This window comes from Orcinus orca, chromosome 5, assembly GCF_937001465.1.
Source record: "Orcinus orca chromosome 5, mOrcOrc1.1, whole genome shotgun sequence".
Classification (NCBI taxonomy): domain Eukaryota; kingdom Metazoa; phylum Chordata; class Mammalia; order Artiodactyla; family Delphinidae; genus Orcinus; species Orcinus orca.
In genome coordinates, this window is record NC_064563.1 from 106,589,301 (window position 1) to 106,612,551 (window position 23,251).

At 36.6% G+C, this 23,251-nt stretch overlaps 1 protein-coding gene across 3 annotated transcripts in view; it reads right to left on the reverse strand.

The window, feature by feature from the left end:
- The window catches only part of NSUN3 (NOP2/Sun RNA methyltransferase 3), a 53,218-nt gene that overhangs the window by 25,463 nt on the left and 4,504 nt on the right, over positions 1-23,251 (reverse strand). For all 3 annotated transcript variants that reach the window (XM_004272631.3, XM_049709703.1, XM_049709704.1), the window contains exons 3-5: positions 16,764-17,107; positions 7,532-7,686; positions 6,666-6,787 (exon numbers count right to left, since the gene is read on the reverse strand). In XM_004272631.3, coding sequence (XP_004272679.1) covers positions 6,666-6,787; positions 7,532-7,686; positions 16,764-17,107 — 621 coding nt within the window. The remainder of the gene's footprint in view (positions 1-6,665; positions 6,788-7,531; positions 7,687-16,763; positions 17,108-23,251) is intronic.

Consider the following 23,251-nt stretch of genomic DNA (forward strand, 5'->3'; position numbering starts at 1 on the left):
TCTCTCTACCTATGTACTTGAGCCTCTTCAAATAAGGAGAGAAGTAGCAGCTAATGCAGTCAATGAATGGCATTTATTATTATTATTTTTACTAGTGGATAGAGCCAAAATGGAAAAAACTCACTATTCATGAGCATCACAACCTCTCTTGTTCTCTTGGACCTGCCTGAGCTCTGTCACATTGGATCCTATCCCTTCATCTTCTTTTTTTTTTTAAGATTATAGCCAAGAATTTTTATTCTATTTATACAGGACTTTCTCATATCAAGAAATTCTTAATACTTTCCCTTCATCCTCTTAATCATGTTTCCATGCAGAGTCTAAAAGGGGAAGAGCTATTACTTTCTAACAGTTGGCTGGATGAGTTGATTGAGTTCCAAGACTTAGATGTGGGACTGGAATAAGAGCCTTGCACTTGCTACTCAGGTCCAAATCATGTTCCTCAATTTAGTTTCATCAGAGACGGCTGGCTTGGGTATAGGGATGAGCCTACACAAAGGACTGGACTGTCAAATCAGATTCTCATGAACCAGAGATCTTACCTACTGTCTAGCTTTACTAAAATAATTTCAAGTATATAAGCAATCAACTGGCACAAAAGCAGCAGGAACATCCAATGTGGCTTCCAAAGTGTTGCTTCTAGCTCAGAATATTTTCTAGCTCAGAATAACAGATGATTTCTATAAGCAAAGTTGACAAGTCGCCTCACACAATGGGGAACATTTAGGTTATATCACATCTCTAATATACCTTAGGGAGCTGAGGTATATTGGAAGACATTCTCCATTCTCCAGGAAGACATGTCTCATAAATCTACAGATTCTAGGCTGTGTTTACCACAGGCGATCCTAATCAGTGACACTCTGCTGAAAGTATGCCACGAGTAAGAGTTCTCCTCTTAGCAAAATTCATTAGTCTATTTACCAATAGGAGGTCAGTTGTCAACATGTTTAACTGAGTCACCTACCTTCTTTCTTTCTGTGGGAGTGTCTCCCTGGAAATCAAAAGAGAAATGGATCACAGGCCAGCTGCTAACTCCTTCCCCAAAGAGTTGTCAAGCTCTTGCCTGGATCATTAAAAAAGCTGATGTTTTAATCCCCATTAGGATATGTTTTTATAACTATTTCTTGCATTAATGAGATTCCATCATTAGAAAGAGCAGTCTTTGATACTCTTAACTACCTGAATAAATGAATAAGTGACTTAAGATAATGTAGCCATTTGAAAAGTATGTTTTCAAAGACTATTTAATAATTAAAATGTTCCTAATAAATTAAATGGAAAAATATATCAAATTATTTATCACTATGATTTCCATTATTGTAAATACTATATTCAGTCAAAGGAAATAAGTCCAAATAATAATAGCTTCTTTCAATGGATGGCTTATTTTCTTCTTTATATTTCTTTGAATATTCCAAATGCTTCATGCGACTAGATTACTTTCATGATTAGGAAAAATTATTAGAAAAATACCTTCAGTTAAAATATTTATCTATTGCTTATTTTGTAAAATATATCTTCTTACTCCCACACCCCATCTTTAACCTGAGCGAAGTTAGGTGTCCCTCCTTTTGCATCCTCTGCACCCTAACTATTCCTTCTATTACCAAATTCTTACCGTATTTTATGATAATTGCCCTGAGGACCTTGAGAATAAGAACCATTTCATATGTATTTTAGTATCTTCAGTGCCTAGCAAAGTTCCTGACACAAAGTAGATATTTAACAAATGTTGATAAAAGCTTATTTTCAACACTGTATTTTACACTGTCAATCTACCCTTGAAACATATTTCTATGATTTAAAGTATAATGGCTATAAACTATAGCTATGGATGTCTTCTCAACCCTTTACAATTTCATTTAATGTGGAATGTTTTCATCTATCAACTCTTATAAAAAAGAAACATGTACTTTGCCCAAACAAATTACAGCTTTTTAATCTCAGCACCTCTGACTCCTGCCACCTAACTTAAAGAAAAAAGAAAGAGGAGGAAGAGGAGGAGGAGGAGGAGGAAAAGGTAGAGGAAGAGGGAAAGGTGAAAGAGAATTAGTAGTAGTGGCGATAGTAGTAGTAGTAGTATTAATAGTGGTTAACTTTTGTTTTCTGGATTCCAAACATATGACTAAACATATGAGGGATAGTATGCAAAGTTAACTGAATTAGCTAAACTTTAGTTAAAATTAGTTAAACCAATTTTAGTTTAGTTAAAATTAGTTAAACTTTAGTTTAACTTTAATTTAGTTAAAATTAGTTAAACTTTAAAAAGAAAATATATACATTGCCCAAAGAGTGGTGGAAATCTTCCATTCTGATAGAACATTATGTCCGAAGATTACTTTTCCAATATGTACATATAAACTTTTTGGTCACTGTGTTGATGAATGATGAAGACCATGCTCCAAAGGCACGAAGTATCCCGTACCTCAGCTCAAGAGCATGACAGAAGAGATGTTGTTGATTTTTTAATGTTTCTTTTAAAACATAACTCTTGCTGTAAGAGTAACACTTTTTAAGGACTCTTATCTGGATGATTTTTACAAATTTTCGAAACATTATCAAATAATCTAAGCTTCCTTTTTCAATGAGTTCACAAATTGGATTTTACTTGTCAAGTAGTGAGAAAAGAAAACCAGAGGGGGTCAGTATTTTAAATGTGATTGATTTGGAAATGGGTGACATGATACACTACTGCAATAAGATACTTATATTTTTGTTATAAATCATACTCTTCAGTTCATGCTTTCTCACCTAAAAATCATGTAAACTTCTCTTGCACAAACTTGGCCACTTTCTAAAAAGACTATGTATATATCATTTTTAGCATATTATCCCACTTTGTTTTTCCTAATATATTTAAATAAAAATGAGGCAAGAGAATCTGATTATGTAGTGTACACATACATAGTATGTAACAGAAATGACTGGTCTCAGAAATTATTTTGAGAAAAGATAATAAAGGTATACTTTCAAATGGCACTTCATTAATAGAACTGACTTACACTCAAATATTCCTTATATCCTTGTCCCACTTTCTCATCTTCTGAAGCATGTGAGAGTTGTATATAACTTATATGTTCATGTTGTATAAATTTAATAGAAGATTCTAATTTTTCCATCTCTGTATGGATAAACTGAAGAGTCCCCAATAAGTGTATAATAAACTCATATGGTTTGGGATTTCCTGTCATCGTGTGCCTTCCAATACGCTTTTCATGCCAAAATAAAATCAGATTACTATTTTCACTATTATATATAATTATATACATGCATTAACCTTTTTAAAGAATTTCTAAAAAACTATTACATATCTACATTACTCCTTTTAAAAAGTTTAACAGCAAAAAACTTCTATTAAAGTGTTGATTTTCATTGATGTATCACATTCATAAAAACATGTGTAAGATTAATGTTTGGCTGTAGAATATTTGGTAATAGAATATTGGTTTTTCAGAAGCTAAAATTCTGAATACTATGCAGGTTGCCTATTTAATGTAAATATGAATGATTTCTGGTAAAGTGAGTGAATAATAACCATGGAAGCTATTTTATATCTTTGGGCACCTTATCTGTCAGCAGACATGCTGAAGAAACATACAAATTGAGTCTTCGACAAAACAGTACAAACAAAAAGCTTTTCTTATTTGCCACTCAACTATCCTTTTCTCACTTCTTTTCTCCCTTCTGAGTGCCATCTTCTGTCTATAATATCAAGCTAGGCAATATTTGCTTGCTTGCTTTCTAATTGTTCTTTGCAAATGCAAATAAGGATCTGCTATCACTTTATACTTCTGACTAAAACTCATACACATCAATGTATTTATTCTCTTGCATATGCTTGCATTTAAAACCTTCTATTTCTTACTGCGGAATAAAAGGACTGCCTTTTATTAAAGGATGACAAGGCAATAACTATATGAGGAAGATTTGGAAGAAAATAAGAGAAATTTCTTTGTATGTGATATAGTAAAAGAGCTATACCTGATCAGAAAATTACTATAGTCTCTATAGTCTTTTTTTTTTTTTTTTTTCATTTTTTGGACTCAGGGGCAGGAGATAAAAGAGAGATTGTGGCTGGCATTATCACTTTTTCCTATATCTTTTTAACCCCCAAATTTGTAGACGTTAGGGAATTAGAACCATTATCTGTGACTACAGCTTGTGTATCACGCTCTTTCCTCTTTATCATCATAATCACATAGCCAAGGGGCTCAGAGTTTCAGCTGCCTCAAGCGGCTCCTAAACCTCTCACACAGACCAGGCATCAGAGGCAGGGAATGCAGAGTAGTTGCTCAAGGAAAAGAATGGGAGGGGGCTGGTGTGATGGTCTTTCCCAATCACATATAATTACATGAAAACCTACACCATTGTGATTGAGATGTCAATTTTGCACCCTGTTAATATGCTACTAAAGTGATGTGATGCTAAAGCCATTTCTTTTGGGGAGTAAGATGATGGGAGAGAGGGGTAGACACTAAAGAAGAGCCTCACTTGTTGGGGCACAAGACGGTGTGGATGTGAGGTTTACTCAGATGCATGATTTTTGTGATGATGATCAAAATGCTATATGATGTTAAGGGATATGTATTAACTGGGGGAAAAAACTAAACTGAAACTAAAATCATGCTTTGGTTATGTAAATGCAATACTAATCAAAATAAATTATGTGAATTGCTTTACATTTATGCCTAATTACCATGCAGTACAATAATGATTATGTCATTATTTTTGTCAGATTAACTTTGCTATAAATTTAATTACATGTGTAAATTCTAAATATTCAGCCCTTGTAATTTAGTATTTTTAAACAATTATTTACTGAACCCCCTTCTATATGCCAGACACCAAATTGCATATTGGGAATAAAAACAATAAGACAATCCCTTCTCCCATGGGGCTTACAGTCTTGTTGAAGAAAGAGACAAGTACTAGGTAGATGTCCAGCAGAGGAACTGAGAAACAATATATTTTTAAATGAAGGTAAGGACATGAGGGGAATACCAATCCCAGTCCTAGGGAGTTAGGTACAGGTTCAATAAGGAGATCTCAGAGCTGATTCCCAAAGAAATAGTAGAGATAGCCAAGAGAACGGGGAGAATGAGTTAGAAGAACTCTTAAGCATAAGAAACAGGAAATGCACTGGCCTCAGAATAAGAAATCATATTCAAAGAAGATGTGAATATCATACTAAGGAAGCTGAAATCTTAACAGTAACGGGGAACCACTGCAGACTTCAAACAGGAGAACGACATGATCAGATTTACATTTCAGATCAGATTTGGCTTTACTGTGGAGAGTGAAGAGAACAAAGTAGGTTTACAAGGAAAAGACATCAAGAAATATTAAGAACAAAAAGGAGCCAGTTTCAGAACAATGTTCACACAATAACAGCAGTTTTGTTTTGTTTTTTTTAACATATTTCTCTCTATATATATAGTTTTCATGAGAGGAAAGAAAAATGATATCCTCAGGAAGCCTGGCTGCTTACAGCTTAAAAAAAAATTAGAGGTCACAATGCTAATAATCCACCATAAGATTTAGTGTCTGTTGGTGTAAGGCATCACAATGGCAAAGCCCGAAGTAACAGGAATAATTAACTAAAGAGCCAGATCAAGAACGTTTAGGTAAGAAAAAAAGACTTAGAGCTGGATCAATGCGACACCCCAAGAGGTAGAAGGGAAAGGTGGCATAGAACTCTCAAACTATCTCAGGGTTACAGTAAATGAAAGGCTGACCTTGGAAGAATGCAAACAAACAGTCTAACTGCCAGATGAAAAATGTTTAAGAACCCGCTGGTTGGTGCTACCTGGAATCACCAGAATGAGCTGAGACACAATCTCGTACAAAAACAAGACCGTGTATTAGTACTGGTTGTAATACTTTGGTAATGGCATATGTTCACTGTTGTGAGTCAATCTGAAGTTGGAAGTAAAGCATGTTGTCAGCAGTGCATATAAACTGTCACTCATTCTCACTCCACATGTAAGATCATTCCACATGTAAGAAGTAATGAGTGATAAGTTATCACTTAACTATATTTTAAATAGTCCAAAGAATTTTTGTTCCACATTAAACAGTAGGAATTACTTGGGACTAGGGTGTAAGTACAAATTTCTTTGGAAACCAGGACAGGATGCCCCAAAATGACTCTGTTCTGAAGAAACCAAGTATCTCTCGTGGTCATGCCCTTCTGGAAAATTCTTAGAGGAGAGATAAGTGCTAACAACAAACTACAACTTCCTACTCACGCAGAACAATGTGTTCATTACTAAAAAAAAATGTGTCCTGGTCCAAAGCTACTCTTACGGGGGCTGCTCATATTCTGGTGAAAGAATACGGTGATGAATCCTACGCTCAGGATGGTCCTGATAAGCAAACAGCTTTAAACCATAGTAAAATCATTTGTGTCCTTTAAAAGACAATGCACAGCAACACTAGATTTCATTGAGGGGCTGCGGGGACAGAGGGGGCAGAGGTGACATTATAATACAAGAGCTGAAAGGGAAGAGGTTGAGAATTTTCTGGGTGCAGACTTTGGAGGATTAATTATTGACACCTACACAGGAAACCCTCCATTTGGGAGCTGCCCTGTGTCATGTTTTGTCATGCCTACTTAAATTATACTAGAAACCGAAGTAAGCTTTTATATTAACAGCACTCACCTTAAGAGTTCTATCTGTAGAAGAGGCAAATTCCTCCTTTGGCTTATCCTACAGGCTGCATTCTGAGAATCAGAAGAGAACAACCAACTTCGATCATTTGAACACGGAGCATCAACTAACACCTACAGAAAAAAAAGGACACGTAATGCAAATATGAACTGAAAATATATCCTCAGACACAAAGTATATGGGAAGCTAAGTAAAATCATGACATAAAGTAGCAAATAAATAAATAAATTTATTTTAAAACCGAAAATACACCTTGGTAAGTTCTTCATGACATTTCTTCACTAATACTTGACAGAAAAATTTCCTGTGCACTTTCAGTGTTTGGGTTTTTTAGTGGGGGGAGAATGAGAGGACTAACAGTCTACTAATATCTACCAATATTTCATATTTTGATGACAGCAAAAACTTTTACAAGTTACTCATTTTAAACAGATGTTACTATACTTCTGAATTCTCAGCATTTATTTTTAAGAACTAATAATCCAACTTCAGTTTACTGAAATGCTTTCTTTGCCTTCAACTGTCATACTCTGATATGAAATGTTACCGAATTAAAGCAATACTGTGCACATGTTTGAGTACTGACCCAAATAATATCTGATCTCTTCCTGAGTATCTTTGAGGTACCTGGAAATAAAAAGCATTCTATAATCCCCAATCTCAATGTTTCCGCTTCCTTTGAACATGCTGACCATCAAATGAAAACTGCTTCCATGTTCACTTTATCAAAATTTCCCAGGGTACTGAGAAATTGTATGAGGCTATGTCTGGAAGCAGATGGAAAACAACAACAACAAAGCAACATAACAGTGGTATCACTGGGAGTCTATCAGTCTGTCACAATGTAATAGAAGTACCTTATCAAACGTTTCAGGCTGGGAATCTCCCATTTCTCTGCCGTCCAATTCAGACACTTTAATTACATTTACCAAAGGCTGTGGGATGAACGATTCTAACGTCTGCCTCAGCCACCTCAACCTCAGACTATCGTATTCATTACAATGAAGATAACCTAAATGTAAAGGATTAAAAAGTTTTAAAACAAACACAACGGAATTGTTAAATTTCCACTTTTGATCAAATAAATTTCAAAAAGAAATTGGTTCATCATAATTATGCAGAAATAGGGCTCAGAGGTAAACATTATGATTCTCTTATGTTTAAAAACAGAAATACACTCACAAACACTTCATAAAACATTTACCATAGTCATGCCCACAGAGCCTCTCAGAAGCTCTCACCATTTACTCATTCAAATTTCATTTTGAAGATGAAAACTTTTAGAGAATTGTGGATTCCCAAAGATATGCTATACAACCAATACCTCAGACACAGTTCTCTCCTAAAGCTCTTAAGAGTAAATGATATATTCATAAGAGTAAATGATATATAAAGTTCCTTCTAGGACAGAACACCTTCATTTTAAATAAACGAAATGTGGTATGTGGAAAAAAGCATGTAAAGTGTAATTAGCTTTACGATAAGAAAGACATGGGCTCAAATTATGAGCTGTGAGACTGTGGGGAACTTACTTAGCTCTCCTCAAGAGTCTCAGTTTCCTTATCTGGAAAATGGGAACTGTCCCTAGTGAAGGGGTTCAGAACACACCACTTCAAAATATGCTGCTTTGACATATTGATTATTTTGAGTTAAAGGCACTTGAATAACAGCTGATGCACGAAGGGCATTTTGACCTTTCTTTTTCTTCCTGAAAGCAGGAGGTGTACTCCCATGTGAAATATACCCTCCCTATACCAGGAGGAAAGAAATATTCTTATCACCAGAAACACAGAGTCAAGGCCAAGAGAAAAAAAATCTGTATGCTTGACTCCTGTTACTCTGTCTTATGTTGGTCACAGCCAGAAGCCCTAAGAGGACACAGGAGAAATTTTACCACCTCTACCTTACAAAGTGGTCGTTAAGATTAAATGCTACACCCTAAACTTATACAGTACCGTATGTCAATTACATCTCAATGAAACTGGAATTTAAAAAGTAATTGTGATATTTTAGTAACATATCTAGCATAGGACTGCAAAAGTAATAACAACAAATGTTTATAATAATTACTAACAATTCTTGAGTCCCTATTAAAGGCTAAGCACTGTTCTAAGACTTTACATGTAGTAACACATTTAATCCTCACAAACCTATGAGATAATTTTGTTATGGTTTCTGTTTTACTGATAAGGAAACTGAGGCCAAGAGAGGTTAAGTAATTTGCCCAGGTTCACAGAGCAGGAAACCAAGACACTTGGTTCCACAGCCCTACTTACTTTTAAGCACCATGCCATGCTGCTTCTCAGTAATAGAAGGCATTTAGCAAATGGTTCTCTCCCTAATAAAATAGTTGTTTTGTTCTTCCTTTATTTAAATATATATTTATAAATATTTATATATATTTATTATGTAGTGACATAAATTTCCTATAATATATATTTAAGACAAGCATATTTTTAAATGCATAAAAATATGAAGAACATCAAAAATTACCTAAAACCCATTGTCTTCAGATAAGCACCATCTAACATTTTGATAAATAATCATACCATATTTCTTTATGCCTATATGCACATATAAAACTTATATAAATGGAATTATATATTTTTGTAGTATCTTTTTTTCACATTACTCTTCATCTACCCCCTCCACCAACTGCCCAACTACCCCATATACATATGCTTATATAACTGTCTACATACCCAGGATTATATTTACACACTTCTCTGTCCCATTACTCTCCATATATACCAATATTTCAAAGGCAATACCACCAAGTCAATCAGTAGATATATAAATCATTTGTTTTTTTTTTTTTTTTGCTCTACGCGGGCCTCTCACTGTTGTGGCCTCTCCCGTTGCGAAGCACAGGCTCCGGACGCGCAGGCTCAGCGGCCATGGCTCACGGGCCCAGCCGCTCCGCGGCATGTGGGATCTTCCCGGACCGGGGCACGAACCCGTGTCCCCTGCATTAGCAGGCGGACTCTCAACAACTGTGTCACCAGGGAAGCCCTATAAATCATTTTTAAAGGCTGCTAAATAGTACATAGAAAAAAAATGTGTCCTCCTTTATTCAACCATTGCTAATTGTTGGGCATTCACACTACTGTCACTAATAATAACATTCAATAAGCATCTTTATAAAAGTGTACTTTCATAATGTGCTTTTATTATTAACGGGATATTACCAGAGGAATAGATAGCTTTGGGTAGGGGAATTTTTAGTTTTAGTAAATACTACCCTGTCCCACCACCAAACTCTCACAGAAGTAAGTTTTATTATTAGTCTGATATGGCTTGTTATGCTGTAGTATAATCCTTGCTGTCTAACACAATTCTTTTCATTTGTCTATTCATCATTTGCTTTTGCTTTTCTGTCAACTGCCTATTCTTATCATTTGACCTTCTTTTTTTCCATTGCACTATTTATATTTTTCTTACTAACAGGTAAGATGTATTTTCATATTTTGAATATTAACCCTTTATCTGCCATCTGATTTGCAAATGTTTCCTAAATTGTCTTCTGAATTTATTTGTAGTATCTTTTTAAGTACATAAGTTTCACAATTTTTTTAATAGTCAATCATATCATTTTTATAATTTCTAGGTTTTTTTAATCTTATTTAAGGTGGTATTTTCAACCATTAGATTTTCAGGTCTAATTAAACTAAACATTCACACAGGCCACATTTGGCATCATCCTACACAGGACAGAAACTACGTCTTTTGCCAAGAGGGCAGGTGAGACATTCCTTTTTCTTGGAAGGCCTTGTGGCGGTCCACACAGGTGGTAATTCAGGTGCAAGAAGATGAGCCTCATGTTGGGCAGGTGCAGGAGCTGTTCTGGTTTAAAAGCCTCACGTCCCACAGGAGCCTATACCTCTTCTAACAACTCCACAGGCACAGCTTCCAGGGTCCCCACAAGGGACATGCCCATTTACAAGAGTCACTGCACTCAGGCCCAAAGCATGGCATCCCCATCAGGTCTTTAGGGTTTATTTACTCTTTCTCGCAGTGCATATTCATTTTATCAGTCAGGGTCATTTTTATCAAAAGCCTAGAAACAAAGTGACAATTTCTTTCAGGTTACCAGGGAAACAAATCTAGAGAACTGAAGGTGAAATTCTAATGCAGAGTAGAAAACTTTCTGTAAACTCTTTGCTCAAAAGTATCTGTGTATACGTGTGTGTGTGTATACACACACACACACACACATATTGTTGTTTTTCTGGTTGTCACTCCACTATTAAAAACTTGTAATGGCTTCCCATCATCCACTAAATAAAGTTCAAACACCTAGCTTTAATTAAATGTCTGTAATAGTGAGACCTCAAGAGAATTGTTCAATTTTAACCACTAACTCAATTATTTCACCAAAATATTCTGTGCTCCACCAAACTTGACTGACTCGTCTATTTGTCAAACATACTATGTACCTCTCCTATAGTAATTAACATATTTTATGTCATAGCAGAGTCCATGTGCATTGCTTACCTTTGCCACTACCAGGGCTCCAAATTTCTATACAGAAGGAGCTCAAGAGATGGCATCAATTTTGTTAGTGGGGAAAGGAGTAGAAAATCACCTTAAAGCTGCATTTGTACAGGTAGTACATTCTTTTTTATTTAGTTTACACTGTTTTTTGGGGTGGTTTTTTGGAGGATTCACTAATGCAGCTTATGGATAGGTGTCTGAAAGCTCTGTCTTAGCCTGAAATCGCTAGAAAACAGTCTAAGACAAAAGTTTACATTATAGAAGGGGTACAGTCCCAGGGACATAAGAGTGAGAGAAAAAAAGGAAGTAAATCATGCAAGGAGGGAGCACAAATATAAGAGGGTTTGTAATAAAGCTAGCTACTTCGCTCAGTCTCTCAGGATACGTCCATAGTCTGAAATTACGGACCCTTGTCAGAAACTGGCGTTTAGTGAAGTAGAGACGAAGAACAAATAATCTACTGGCTTCTTCCTGTATCCAGCCTCTCATTGGTTAAAGTCCATTCCAAGAGTTGATAACTCCCACACACTTCAGGTTTGTGTTATCTGGCCCTTCCCAGCAAGTACGAAGGAAGCCAGAGAGTCCCCAGCCCAGGTGCAGCAAGCACTCAGGTGTGGCGACCTCTACTTGTCAGTTGGCACCCATCCAAAGGCATCCCCAATCTGTGGCAGTAGTAGCAATAGCAGCAGAAAACTGCAGGATGGCCTGAGCCTTTGCTAGGGTTTCTCCAGTGTGGAAACAATTCAAGTGGCTCAAGCCTTAAGGTGAAGGGTAGCAGGAAACGTGAAGCCAAACATATCTGTGATGGTGTGTAAACCAGGGCCACGACAACCCCCAAAGTCATACCCTGTCTCCACCCTGTCTGACAATACTAAGGAGACTCAAAGGGAAGAATCACATCTTAATTTCATTCCATTTCTCTCTTCTTCTGATTTAGATATTTTACATTCTACTTCTATTCTTTTAGTGGTAACCCTAAAGATTTTAACATGCATATGTAGAAGAAAAATCTAAATTAAGGCAATCGCCACCATTTTTCCTAAAAGATATAAGAATCTTATAACACTTCCTCCTAAATAAGATGCTACTGACATTGTGTATTTGGGATTTATTAGGGCTTACTTTTTTTTTTTTTCGGTACGTGGGCCTCTCACTGTTGTGGCCTCTCCTGTTGCAGAGCACAGGCTCCGGACGCGCAGGCTCAGCGGCCATGGCTCACGGGCCCAGCTGCTCCGCGGTATGTAGGATCCTCCTGGACCGGGGCACGAACCCGTGTCCCCTGCATCGGCAGGCAGACTCTCAACCACTGAGCCACCAGGGAAGTCCTGGGCTTACATTTTTTAAGTGCATAAAATGTTATTATCATTGTCTTCCATAGTCAACGACTGTTAGATTTTCCCCATATATTTCCCACCTTCTTTGTTCTCCATTTCTTTTTGCATCTTCTATCTTCCACCTAGTATGGCTTTCCCTCTTCCTCTAGAATTGTTGGTGACAACCTTATACTCTTGTTCTCTCTTGGTCTAACAAAATGTCCATTTTACTTTTGCTCTTCAAGGATATTTTGGTGAACATATTTCTGAACTGACAGTCATCTTTTCTTAGCACATTGAAAACATCATTCCTCGGAAAGCTGGCTTCCATTATTACACTCAGAGGTCAATCCTCAGTCTAACTGTTGTCCTTTGAAGGTAAATAGTTTGTCCTCTCTGGCTGCTATTAAGATGGTTTTTTATTTCCAACGTTCTGCAACTTCATTGTAATGGTCTATACTGGCTTAGCTGTGGTTACAAAATTTCAGAGGGTATGTCCATTTCTCCCCCACCACCAAAGTTGAAGACAGGCTTTCCTTTCAGTCCCTTGGAAAGGACAATTTCTTCCTAGTTTACCCTATTGGAGGGAATAGCATCTTGGAGTCTCAGCTTTATGTAAGTTAGTCTCCTAGTAGATGCTCTATTTGAGCAGGCTCTGGCTTCTTTTTTATTCCCACATGTTCATGAAGCACTAGAAATCAACGTGCAAGTTTTTGGGGGAAGCAAATGCTCTCAAGTGAAAAGCCAGCTTCAATGCTCGATTTACCTCCTAGGTTCCCAATCTTTTAATTTTTGGCCACTGAGTATTTGCAGATCACTGACACATCTAAAAAGATTTTGTTTTTCTTTAATATTATATCCCATATTTTTAAGTTATTTTCAGCAGGAGAGTTGGCTAAAATACATAGTTTGTCATACCACAGGAAACAGAAGTCTTAGGTATCTCTATATCCTTCAGAGCTCTACACCTACCATCCAATGCCTCGCACATTGTATGTGCTCACTAAATGTGGCTGACTTGATGTGAAACATGACATTATAATAAAGAATATTCAAATTGCTAAAGCTGAAAATCAGGGAAGCTTTTCATTAAATTGTAGCTTTAGTCAAGATTCTCAATTCAGCATTTAAAAATAACTCTCAGATGAAATATAACTTTATACTATATTATTGTTTGGTCTAGACATAGATTTTATTTGAAATAGGCTTAGATTGGTTACACTTTTTAAAATATATGATGTAAGGCATCACAATCCAAGATTCATATATATACTAAGACTCACTACATTGAGACAGAATTTCATGCTTAAATTGTCAAAAATAAACCAAATCTTTTTTTTTTCAGCTAAGTAGAAAAGAGGGTGAATTTAAAAAATTCTTGAAGAAGTCATTGTGGTTTTTCAGGAATAGCATTTTGGAGTCTTGGCTTTATGTTTTATTTTTTTACTACATGTTCCAAAATGGTCATTGCTAGTATGATTTCCAAAAAGGAGGTGCACCTAATGCAGGGAGTTCTAGGAGATGAGGGAGCAGGAAGGAGGGCAAAAGCAATTTCAGTAAAGAAAGAAGTCTTTCTAATCTTCTCTACCACCAAAGGCTAACTAGATGTAAAAGAGTATTACTGACAGAAAAGAGAATTTCATGCCAGCCCTCAGCAAGAAAGTTGATGAAGCCACTCCATCATGCTGGGTCATTCTTAATATGTTAATGCTTTCCTACTTAGAATTGTTTTCTCTTTTTCTATCAACACCAGGACATTATGAAGGCTATGCTGACAAAAGCAGAACAAAAAACAGTGGACAATCCCTCACTGTGCTAACAGGTGGGAGCAGCTGGACCAGAAGAGAAGTAGACTAATTTTTTTAATCATCCTAAAATACGAGCTTTTTAATCATTCAAAGCTGTGAGCCTCCTGGCCCAGAATAAAGGCCAGTACTGATCTAAAGAAATTCAGTGGATAAATGCACACTTAGTGCAGCCATCATTTTAAGCTTTGCTTATAAAAGCTTTTTTTAGATGGCTTCTGCATTCCAAATTCAAGCACTGTAGCTAACCTAATTTGGGCTTTGAGCATCAGCATGAAGACATCTGTACTTCTTAGTAAACCATTATCATTAGCCCTTCATAGATGAAAAGCTACTTTACTTGGAACACTGCCTGTAATTCATTGCCCTTGATGTAAGAACAGGACGATTCTTCTGCACTTCAAATTCCTAGAATATATCTGTTTGCCTTTGGATTCCTAATCTGGAATTTCCTTACCATAAACATGTAAAACATTTATAGCCTACTAATGAGGATAATCTAGGATTAAAATGTCTTCTTTTCAAAATGGTACCCAAATTTGGCATTTCTCTTCCATCTTTCACAATACTAAAAATTCTATATTCAAAACTGATGCAACAAACAAAATAAGAGTACTGTCAAAGAACACACAGTGAAAGTAATAATAATCCTTATAACATGATTCCATAAAATTTCACTTTCAGCTCAAATTGTAAAATAAAATAACCTTACAAAATAAATAATCTCTTTTCGCTGTGATTTCTCACAAAACAATACAGCAAGCTTCAATAATAGAGTTTTAACCACAATTTGAGAACACACAGTATGGTTTCACCTAAATATACAGTTAACTGATAAATTTGTACCAATGCCTGGTACAACTGGATTCACAGTTCTCATAAAAATGTTTGTAATCTATTTCAATAGGAATGCTATCAAAGGAAGATATAAAGTGGCAGTCCTCAAACTAGCATATGCATGCCCTGGGGATACATAACAACTTTTTAAGGGATAAGCAGGCTTAGATAGTTTCAAAAGAATTAATTTTCAGATCATCAACTTCTTAAAAAAGAAGAACACCTCTGGTCAGGGCTTCTCCTAGGATAACGGCCCTTCACCAACTTTACAAATGAGGAGCAAGCTTCCCACCCATCCCGTATCTTATTACAAGTTGTTCCAGGGCATAGAAACCTCCATAGCCCTCCAAACAAAGGCAGTTCAACACAGTGTTGCTTTGGCTGAGAAAGTGAATGCGTCTCCTAATTAGGCAACACAGCCTTTTTAAATTGAGATGGTTTCTAATCCTTTGCCTTCTTCAAAATCAAAAACAGACGTAAAGAGCGTTCACATAGTAAATGATTAAAATAATGCTTGGTGAAAGATATCTATGTGATTTAGGGTTATAATTCAGGAGTTTAAAGAACTAGTGAGATTACTATAACACAATTCCCACCATCTTTTTATCTATGTGAACAGCATTTGCACTTATAAAAACAAAACCATCAAACAAACAAAAACCAGACAGAATTGATGCTGAGCCCTGTCTTATCTAACCAGAAGTAATTTTCATTCAGGGAAACCTAAAGTAATAGTTTAAACGTCCCATCGTCTCATTAAGAAAATATAATGAATGCATTACTTTTAACAAATATATATAAAAACGCATATTACATACAGTTCATCATTTTTGTACTACTAATAATAGTAATGGTAAGTCATTTCAGAAGAACTTTTAAAATCTTTAGAATTGCACTGTCCAATACTACATCCACTTGCCACATGAGGCTAGGAGCACTTGAAACGTGGCTAGTCCAAACTGAAATGTGCTATAAGTGTAAAATGCACACCAATTTCGAAGACTTTGTAAGAAAATGAGAAAACAAAATATCTCATTAATAATTTTTATTTTGATTACATGTTCAAATAATACTGTGGACTCATTGGGTTACAATGTATTATTAAAATTAATTTCACTTGTTTCTATTTTTAATGAGATTGCTCAAAAATGTTCAATTATATATGTACTTCATGTTATATTTCTATTGGACAGAACTCTCTTAGAACCTTATAGTCCAATGATACAAAAATTGATTTTAAATGTATATGTTTTTAAATGTATATTGTTTTAAATGTATATGTTTTTGTTGCACAGAAGTATGACAAGGATATCAATACAAGACTCTCAAATGTAAAAGTAACAATAAAATTTTAAAAATCTTTGTCATTAGCTTATCAGCTAATGACATTATCTGATAGATTTGTGTTCACAAAATGTTGTAGTTTTGTTCCCAATTACCTGCCAATTAAGTAGCTGGAAAAAAAATGTTATTTACACTATTTCCTCAGCTAATATTTCCATTCTTTTCCACACTATCCTGGATTTTAGGCTTTCAAAGTCTGCAAACTCAGTCTTACATTTCTCCCCGCATACTTTAAAAGTATTTTGTAACATGTGGATATTTAAAAGTTGTCAGTTATGAAAAGAAAAGTACATTACCTGGATAAGCACACTGTAGCAGAGCTATCGATTTGCCTCCAGGGCCAGCACACAGATCCAGAACCTTTTCCCCATCCCTCAATTCCAGAGCCAGTACTGGAAGAAGAGAGGCAGCATTCAGGAGATAGTATTTTTTTAGGTTTCCAGTTTGGTGTCTTTCTGAAGGCATTCTGTGTGGAGTTCTGCTAAGGTAACATTTCATTGATTTAGGATAGTAGGGTAAAGATCCTTGAAAGAGTGAGTGATAGCCCTTCAAATGTAAATCCTTTTCCAGTTCAAAAGGATAATTGAATCGGTTAAGAAGCACAGCATATTGCCAACATGATGGAGATGTTAGTATATCCCTAGAGAGAAAAAGAAAAACAGAGGGATATTAATATTATACACAGCAATACAATCTTATATTACTAAGTGAGGGAATGTGGTCCTAGTTTTACACTTTACTTACCTGTGATTTTCAGAGCCAGGAGTAGTATTACAGACTTTTTCTTTTGCCTCAGGCTCCAATATTGCTCAACCCAGTACTGTTATGTTCCTGTCTATGTTTAAAACTTTGATATTTTGTTCATCGTGGGTTTTTTTCTTTTGTATCAGTTTTGGTCATTAAAATAGTATTTACCTTGGTTACAAAGTTTTAGGGGCTCTGCACCAAAGAGGAATGCCTCACTTGCCTCAGTCTAGTCCCTCCCTGCAGATTATCTTGCCAAAAAAACATGGCCTGTCTTTAACATACCTCGAAATCCATCAAAATAGATTTTAGTCTATCACTCTTTGCGCAAGGAAGAGTTTTTCTTGGAGACAAAATTTAAAACCTGAGTCTATTAATATAAAAGGGAAAAGTACTATCATTAAAGGGTGTTTAAAGGAATGAGTGTTCAAGTTTTCCTCTGATGAAGATAAAAGTATGGAAAGCTAACTACAGTGACCACTACAGTAACAGAGTTAATGAGGCAATCAGTGAATCAGATGATACAAAACCAAGGATGGTTTAAAAATCACTCATGGATTGATGGTGCAGGCTTTCCCTGCCCCCACCTCTCCAACAGACTTACCTTCCTCATTTTTTACTTGGTCCAACAGTTAGATCTGTTGACAATCACAAGCTCACATCAACTGACAAATGATACAGCAGAAAATATTTATTTACAAGCTGACCTTTCTAGCTGAGTTATTTGGGAGCCTCATTAACCACAGTCAATTAAGTAAATTCCAGCTGCTACTCACCCTGGTGTGGCCTATGTGAAGAATGGCTGAATTGAAATGTAACACCTGCGACGCTGGATGTGTGCCATGTGAATTTCAGTTGAGGATAACATGTGAAATTGCTCTTTTCACTGCCTCTTACTATGATGGTGCATCACAGAAGCACCATCACAGAAGCCCAGTGTTTCAGATGACAATCTCTTTAAAAACATGCTTCACAAACTTTAGCGTGCATGAAGTGCCTGTAAGAGACTGCTGGGCCCCACCCGGGGCTTCTGTAGGTCTGAGGTAGAGCCTAAGAATTTGCATTTCTAGCAAGTTCTCGGGTGATACTGATGCGCTGATCCCCAGGACCACACTTTGGGAACCAATGCATTACACTGGACCCTAAAAGGAAATCTATGAACGCCACGGTTGTAAACCTTATGTCAGTCCATCCTAATCTTACCCTCCAAACTGGATGAATATCTATCCAGAGTTTTGAGTCATGTAGTAACAGGGAAATAATGCTCAGAAACATAATTTTATTAATACAGACTAAAGTGGCTTGGCTTTAAATCATGTGTCCATCCCTTAGCTAACAAGGGCTAGACACTTTCAATTGGCTTTATATACTTTCAATTGGTTAATATCTGGCAGGGCAAATCTCCATCCTTTTTTCTTTTTTTCTTCACAACTTCCAAAGCTATCTTAGAATGTTTATTGTTTCAGATGAACATGAGAATCAATTGGTCAATTAAAAATATTTTATAAAATATTTGTATAGATAAGTAGATAGATAATAACTTTGACTAGGATTATATTAAATGCACTAAATTTGGGGAGAATTAACATTTTATTGTAGTCACTCTTTCCAACTTTCACCACAATATGTTTCTCCATTTATTCACATTTCCTTTCAGATCCCTTAGTAAAGATTATTAATTTTGCATATTTCACTTGACCTTACTGTATAAAAGGATTGTTAGTTTAGGAATACTACTGATTATTGTACATTATTCAATATGTTAAATCTTGAAGGATGAGGAGGAATTAGCCACAGGATGAAATGAAAATACAAATTCCAGGGCAAAGGCCATAGTGGCCATAGCACGTGTACAGGCACAAAGGTATGACGGACAGCGCATTTGGGGAATTAAAAGTAGTCTAATGTGGCAGAAGGTTATATGGGTCAAGTATAAGATGATAAAGTTTTAAAATATTACCTTATAAATTTAAAATTCTTATAAATGAGAAGTCATTGAAAGACTCTGGGGGGGGGAGCCTTGTTAGATTTAAAAACATGTACTTATGGCAGAGTGAGGCAGGAATCTTCAGAAATTATTCTATCTCATTCTTCAACAACTAGATAAAATAAGCCCTTGCTCAGAACAAATAAATTTTCTGATCCCTCTTCACCTACACCCAGCCTACTGAACTACCTGAATTTCCTGGAGCAAGTTTTCTTTAGCCTTTAACAGTCTCAGCACAGACTGTTCCCTCTGCCTAGAATGACCTTTCCTCTCTCACCCCCTCAGCCAGACTTAACTCTCCTACTTGCTATTCATGGGGCAGTATAGGCTTTAACTCCCCAGGGAAGCCTCTCTACCTACCACCCAATCCACCCACTCCATCTCACCCTGATAATATTAATAATAATAAAAATTACTGATCAGATGCTTACTATGTGCTTTTTGCATGCTTACCTCATTTCACCATCACAACAACCGTGAGGGGCAGCTATTATGCTCATTTTAGAGGTCAAGCTAACTGAGGCTTTCAGAGATTTGGCAACTTACCCAAGGTCACACCACTGTTTAAAGAGAAGTCCCTGATTCAAAATCCGCTGGCTTTAAAGCCTAATAGGAGTGTGAGGCCCTGGTACTGTAGCACAAGTGGTATATGACAGGAAGGAGAAGAGAATTTCTACTCCAACCCTCACCTAGTGCCAGTGGCCCCATTCTTCCTGAAGCTTGACATACGCAGCCCTTGGGAACCAGCTGCAACAGGATCAATTCAATGAAGTGATTGCTAAGGCTGCTTGGGCTGGTACTTTCCAGCCCGGAGAAAGCAAAGCTGTGTATTAACGTGGGTCTCAGCACCCACCTGCCAGTAACCTCGTCTTCCCCCAACACACACACACACACCCTCCAGCGCTTGCCTTGGTGGGATGCCCTGATGCTGGTGGCTACTCACTTCAAAAGCTCTGATGGATGGGCAAGTAGCCCAGCAGACAGTGGAGGGAGCACATATTAGAAGACTCAAAAAGACACTGGCCAGGCGCCACACTCCAGGTCTCCTCTCAAGATTCATGAGGAGGAGTCTGAAGCTGCGTCACTTAATAAACTTCAAGGCCAGAAGTGCAAGCACACCATCAGTCAGCAGAACGGGGACCTAGAAGATCAGTGACCTGCAAATATCTTGCTAGTACTTCCACTGATACCATTTTGAAAACAACTATGTACCCTCTGGAACATTTTAAGTTGACATCAAAATCTTCACCATATGTTTAAGGATGTAATTTCCAGCATACTGTAAAAATTGACTTTTAAAAGACAAATTATACTACTTTTTAAAATCTATCCAGTGGAACCTAAATACCAGAGTGATTTTGAAACCCAGCACTGTCCATTTAAAAATTCATGGACTGACTCTTCTTGAACAGGTGGAAATTTTACACTGTTCCTTTCCCTTTTATTTACATTTTATTTCCCCATATAACTTTATCCTAATAAATTTTTGTGCTTTTAATCTTTATTACCCTATCATATTTCTCTCTCTCTCTCTCTCTCACACACACACACACACACACACACGTATATACTAAATTTGTTTTCACTGTAGCCTTAAAGCTGTGTTTTATGGTAACTTCTGCATTAGTCACCAATAAAATTACTAGTACAAAATTGATCAAAATAACTTATAGATTTGATAATCTATAAATAATTTGATAATTAATCATAAAAATTCATAGGAAATTTTTTTTTTTTTTTTTTTTTTTTTTGCGGTACGCGGGCCTCTCACTGTTGTGGCCTCTCCCGTTGCGGAGCAACAGGCTCCGGACGCGCAGGCTCAGCGGCCATGGCTCACGGGCCCAGCCGCTCCACGGCATGTGGGACCTTCCCGGACCGGGGCACGAACCCGTGTCCCCTGCATCAGCAGGTGGACTCTCAACCACTGCACCACCAGGGAAACCCCATAGGAAATGAATCTCTTAATGAAATGAGCTTTTTCTCCCTCATACATCCAGCAATGAATACTACCTAGTGCTATAATGATCAGGGTTCAACATCAATTCCTATTTTGAGTTTCTAGAAGGGGTGAGAAAAACCTTCACTTAAATAAGTAGGTGAGAATTAAATATATTTTGTTAAAACAATGTCTCCATTTTGTTATAATTCTTTCTGAGTTATGATCTCAAATCACTAAATGACACATCTTCAAAAATATTTTAAATAATCTGTTGGCTGACAAATCAATTGGAGGTCCTTTACTTATGCTGAAAGCAAAACTTGGAGACCATCTGACCTGTCAAAGAATTTGGCAGTCCTTAGTCATTTACAATTATAGTCCAATAGTCTCTGGCAGGGGGAGTTCTGACACCCTGGAGGAATGCAGTGTGGAAGAGTCAGGATGGTGAAAGTGTGACCCTTCTTGTAAAGTGGGACAAAGACAATGTAGAAGGGCAGGTTAGTAAAGGGGAATAAGTACCCCCTCAAGCAACAGGGGAGCGAAGTAATCTCCTGAAAAAGCATACATGAATGCCGAGGATCTGGAAGTTGATTGCTATAACATGCCTGTGCTCACATATCCCTTGAAAATTGCACAATATATTATTTGGACAATGTTTGTTATATGATAACATGATTTTCAACTTTGCTGTGATTTTCTTTTCTCTTACTATTCTATACTACATTCTACCTTCCTAACTAATGATGAGGATAAAAAATTATCTTATCTACACATCACTAAGCACAACTGCTTAGTTCTGTATAAATGCACAGATTACAGAACCCACTAAACATTCATGGTTAAAATACAGAAATCCCTCGTTTTATTGCTATTGTTACCCACTAGAGGGCGCTAATTCAATCATTTTAAAAGTCTGGTTTAGAAATCAAGAGTAAATCAACTCATGGAAGTGCATGAAGGTATGTTTTCATGCCATTTTATTTCTATTCTTCAGAGTGTCTAATAATGAGCTGATTGCCTCCTACTCTTTCTTGACATTGTTTCCTCCTTGTTTCTCATGGAAGGGCAATCTATGTCCATATTTGTTAGCCACAGTACCTCAGATTGGAAGTCCTGAGTGGAGGTTTGTGTTTGGTGGAGACAACAAAAGGCTGAAAAGACTGCAAACAAGGAGTCCCTTATGTCCCTATATCAGGAGACATGTGCATACACTCCCAAGACTGGGACTCCAGACCCTTCACAGCAGCACACTTGGTAGAAGAAAAGGCACAGACTTTCAAGGCACAGGCTTGGACTGGCCATAAACTGAGACACCCGGAAATTTTTCTAATCTCTGACTCTAAAAGGGGCTAAAAGTTACTACTACACAAGGTGTGCACAGATTAAGGTTGAAAATGTGTGTAAAGCCAAATAAGGGTCAAAATAGAAATCTAGATACTAGTTCATTTCTGTTTTCCTCAACCAGCCCACTCCAACCCCACCCCCCCCTTCATTCTGGTAATGCAATCTGGTTATATAATATTTTTTACTGCTATATGTGACCTCTGGGTTAATGAAGAGAATGTTAAAATATATATATATATATATATATATACATACATACATATATACATATTTACAGACAGGCCAGACTTAACTATGGCTTTTTTTTTTTTGCCTTCCACAAAGTGCACATAAAATTTCCACAGTTCATAAAGATTTACAATTAATCCTCCCCTCATATATATTTGAGGGCAGACTATATATAATCCTCTTTGTATTCCCAATGCTTAGCACAATGCCTGGTATATAAACACTGCCTAAGTTGTGAATACATACGTAGACCACTTGCACAAGTCTTAAGATACTGGTTCTTCAAGACCCTCCCTTGTCAGGGAAGAGACAAGTCAGTAAATTATGACAATACAACCTTGAACAAATTACAACAGCTGTATCATCAAAATGCAATGGAAACACAAAGGGCAGAACTAATTTTGCCAAGCGCATATGGGACAGCTTGATGAAGAATAACAGTAATAGTAATGAAAATAATTCTCAGATGTACTGAGGGCTTACAATATTCTAAACACTTCGTTTTTATATGTAAATTCATTTTCTCTTTCCAAATAATTATA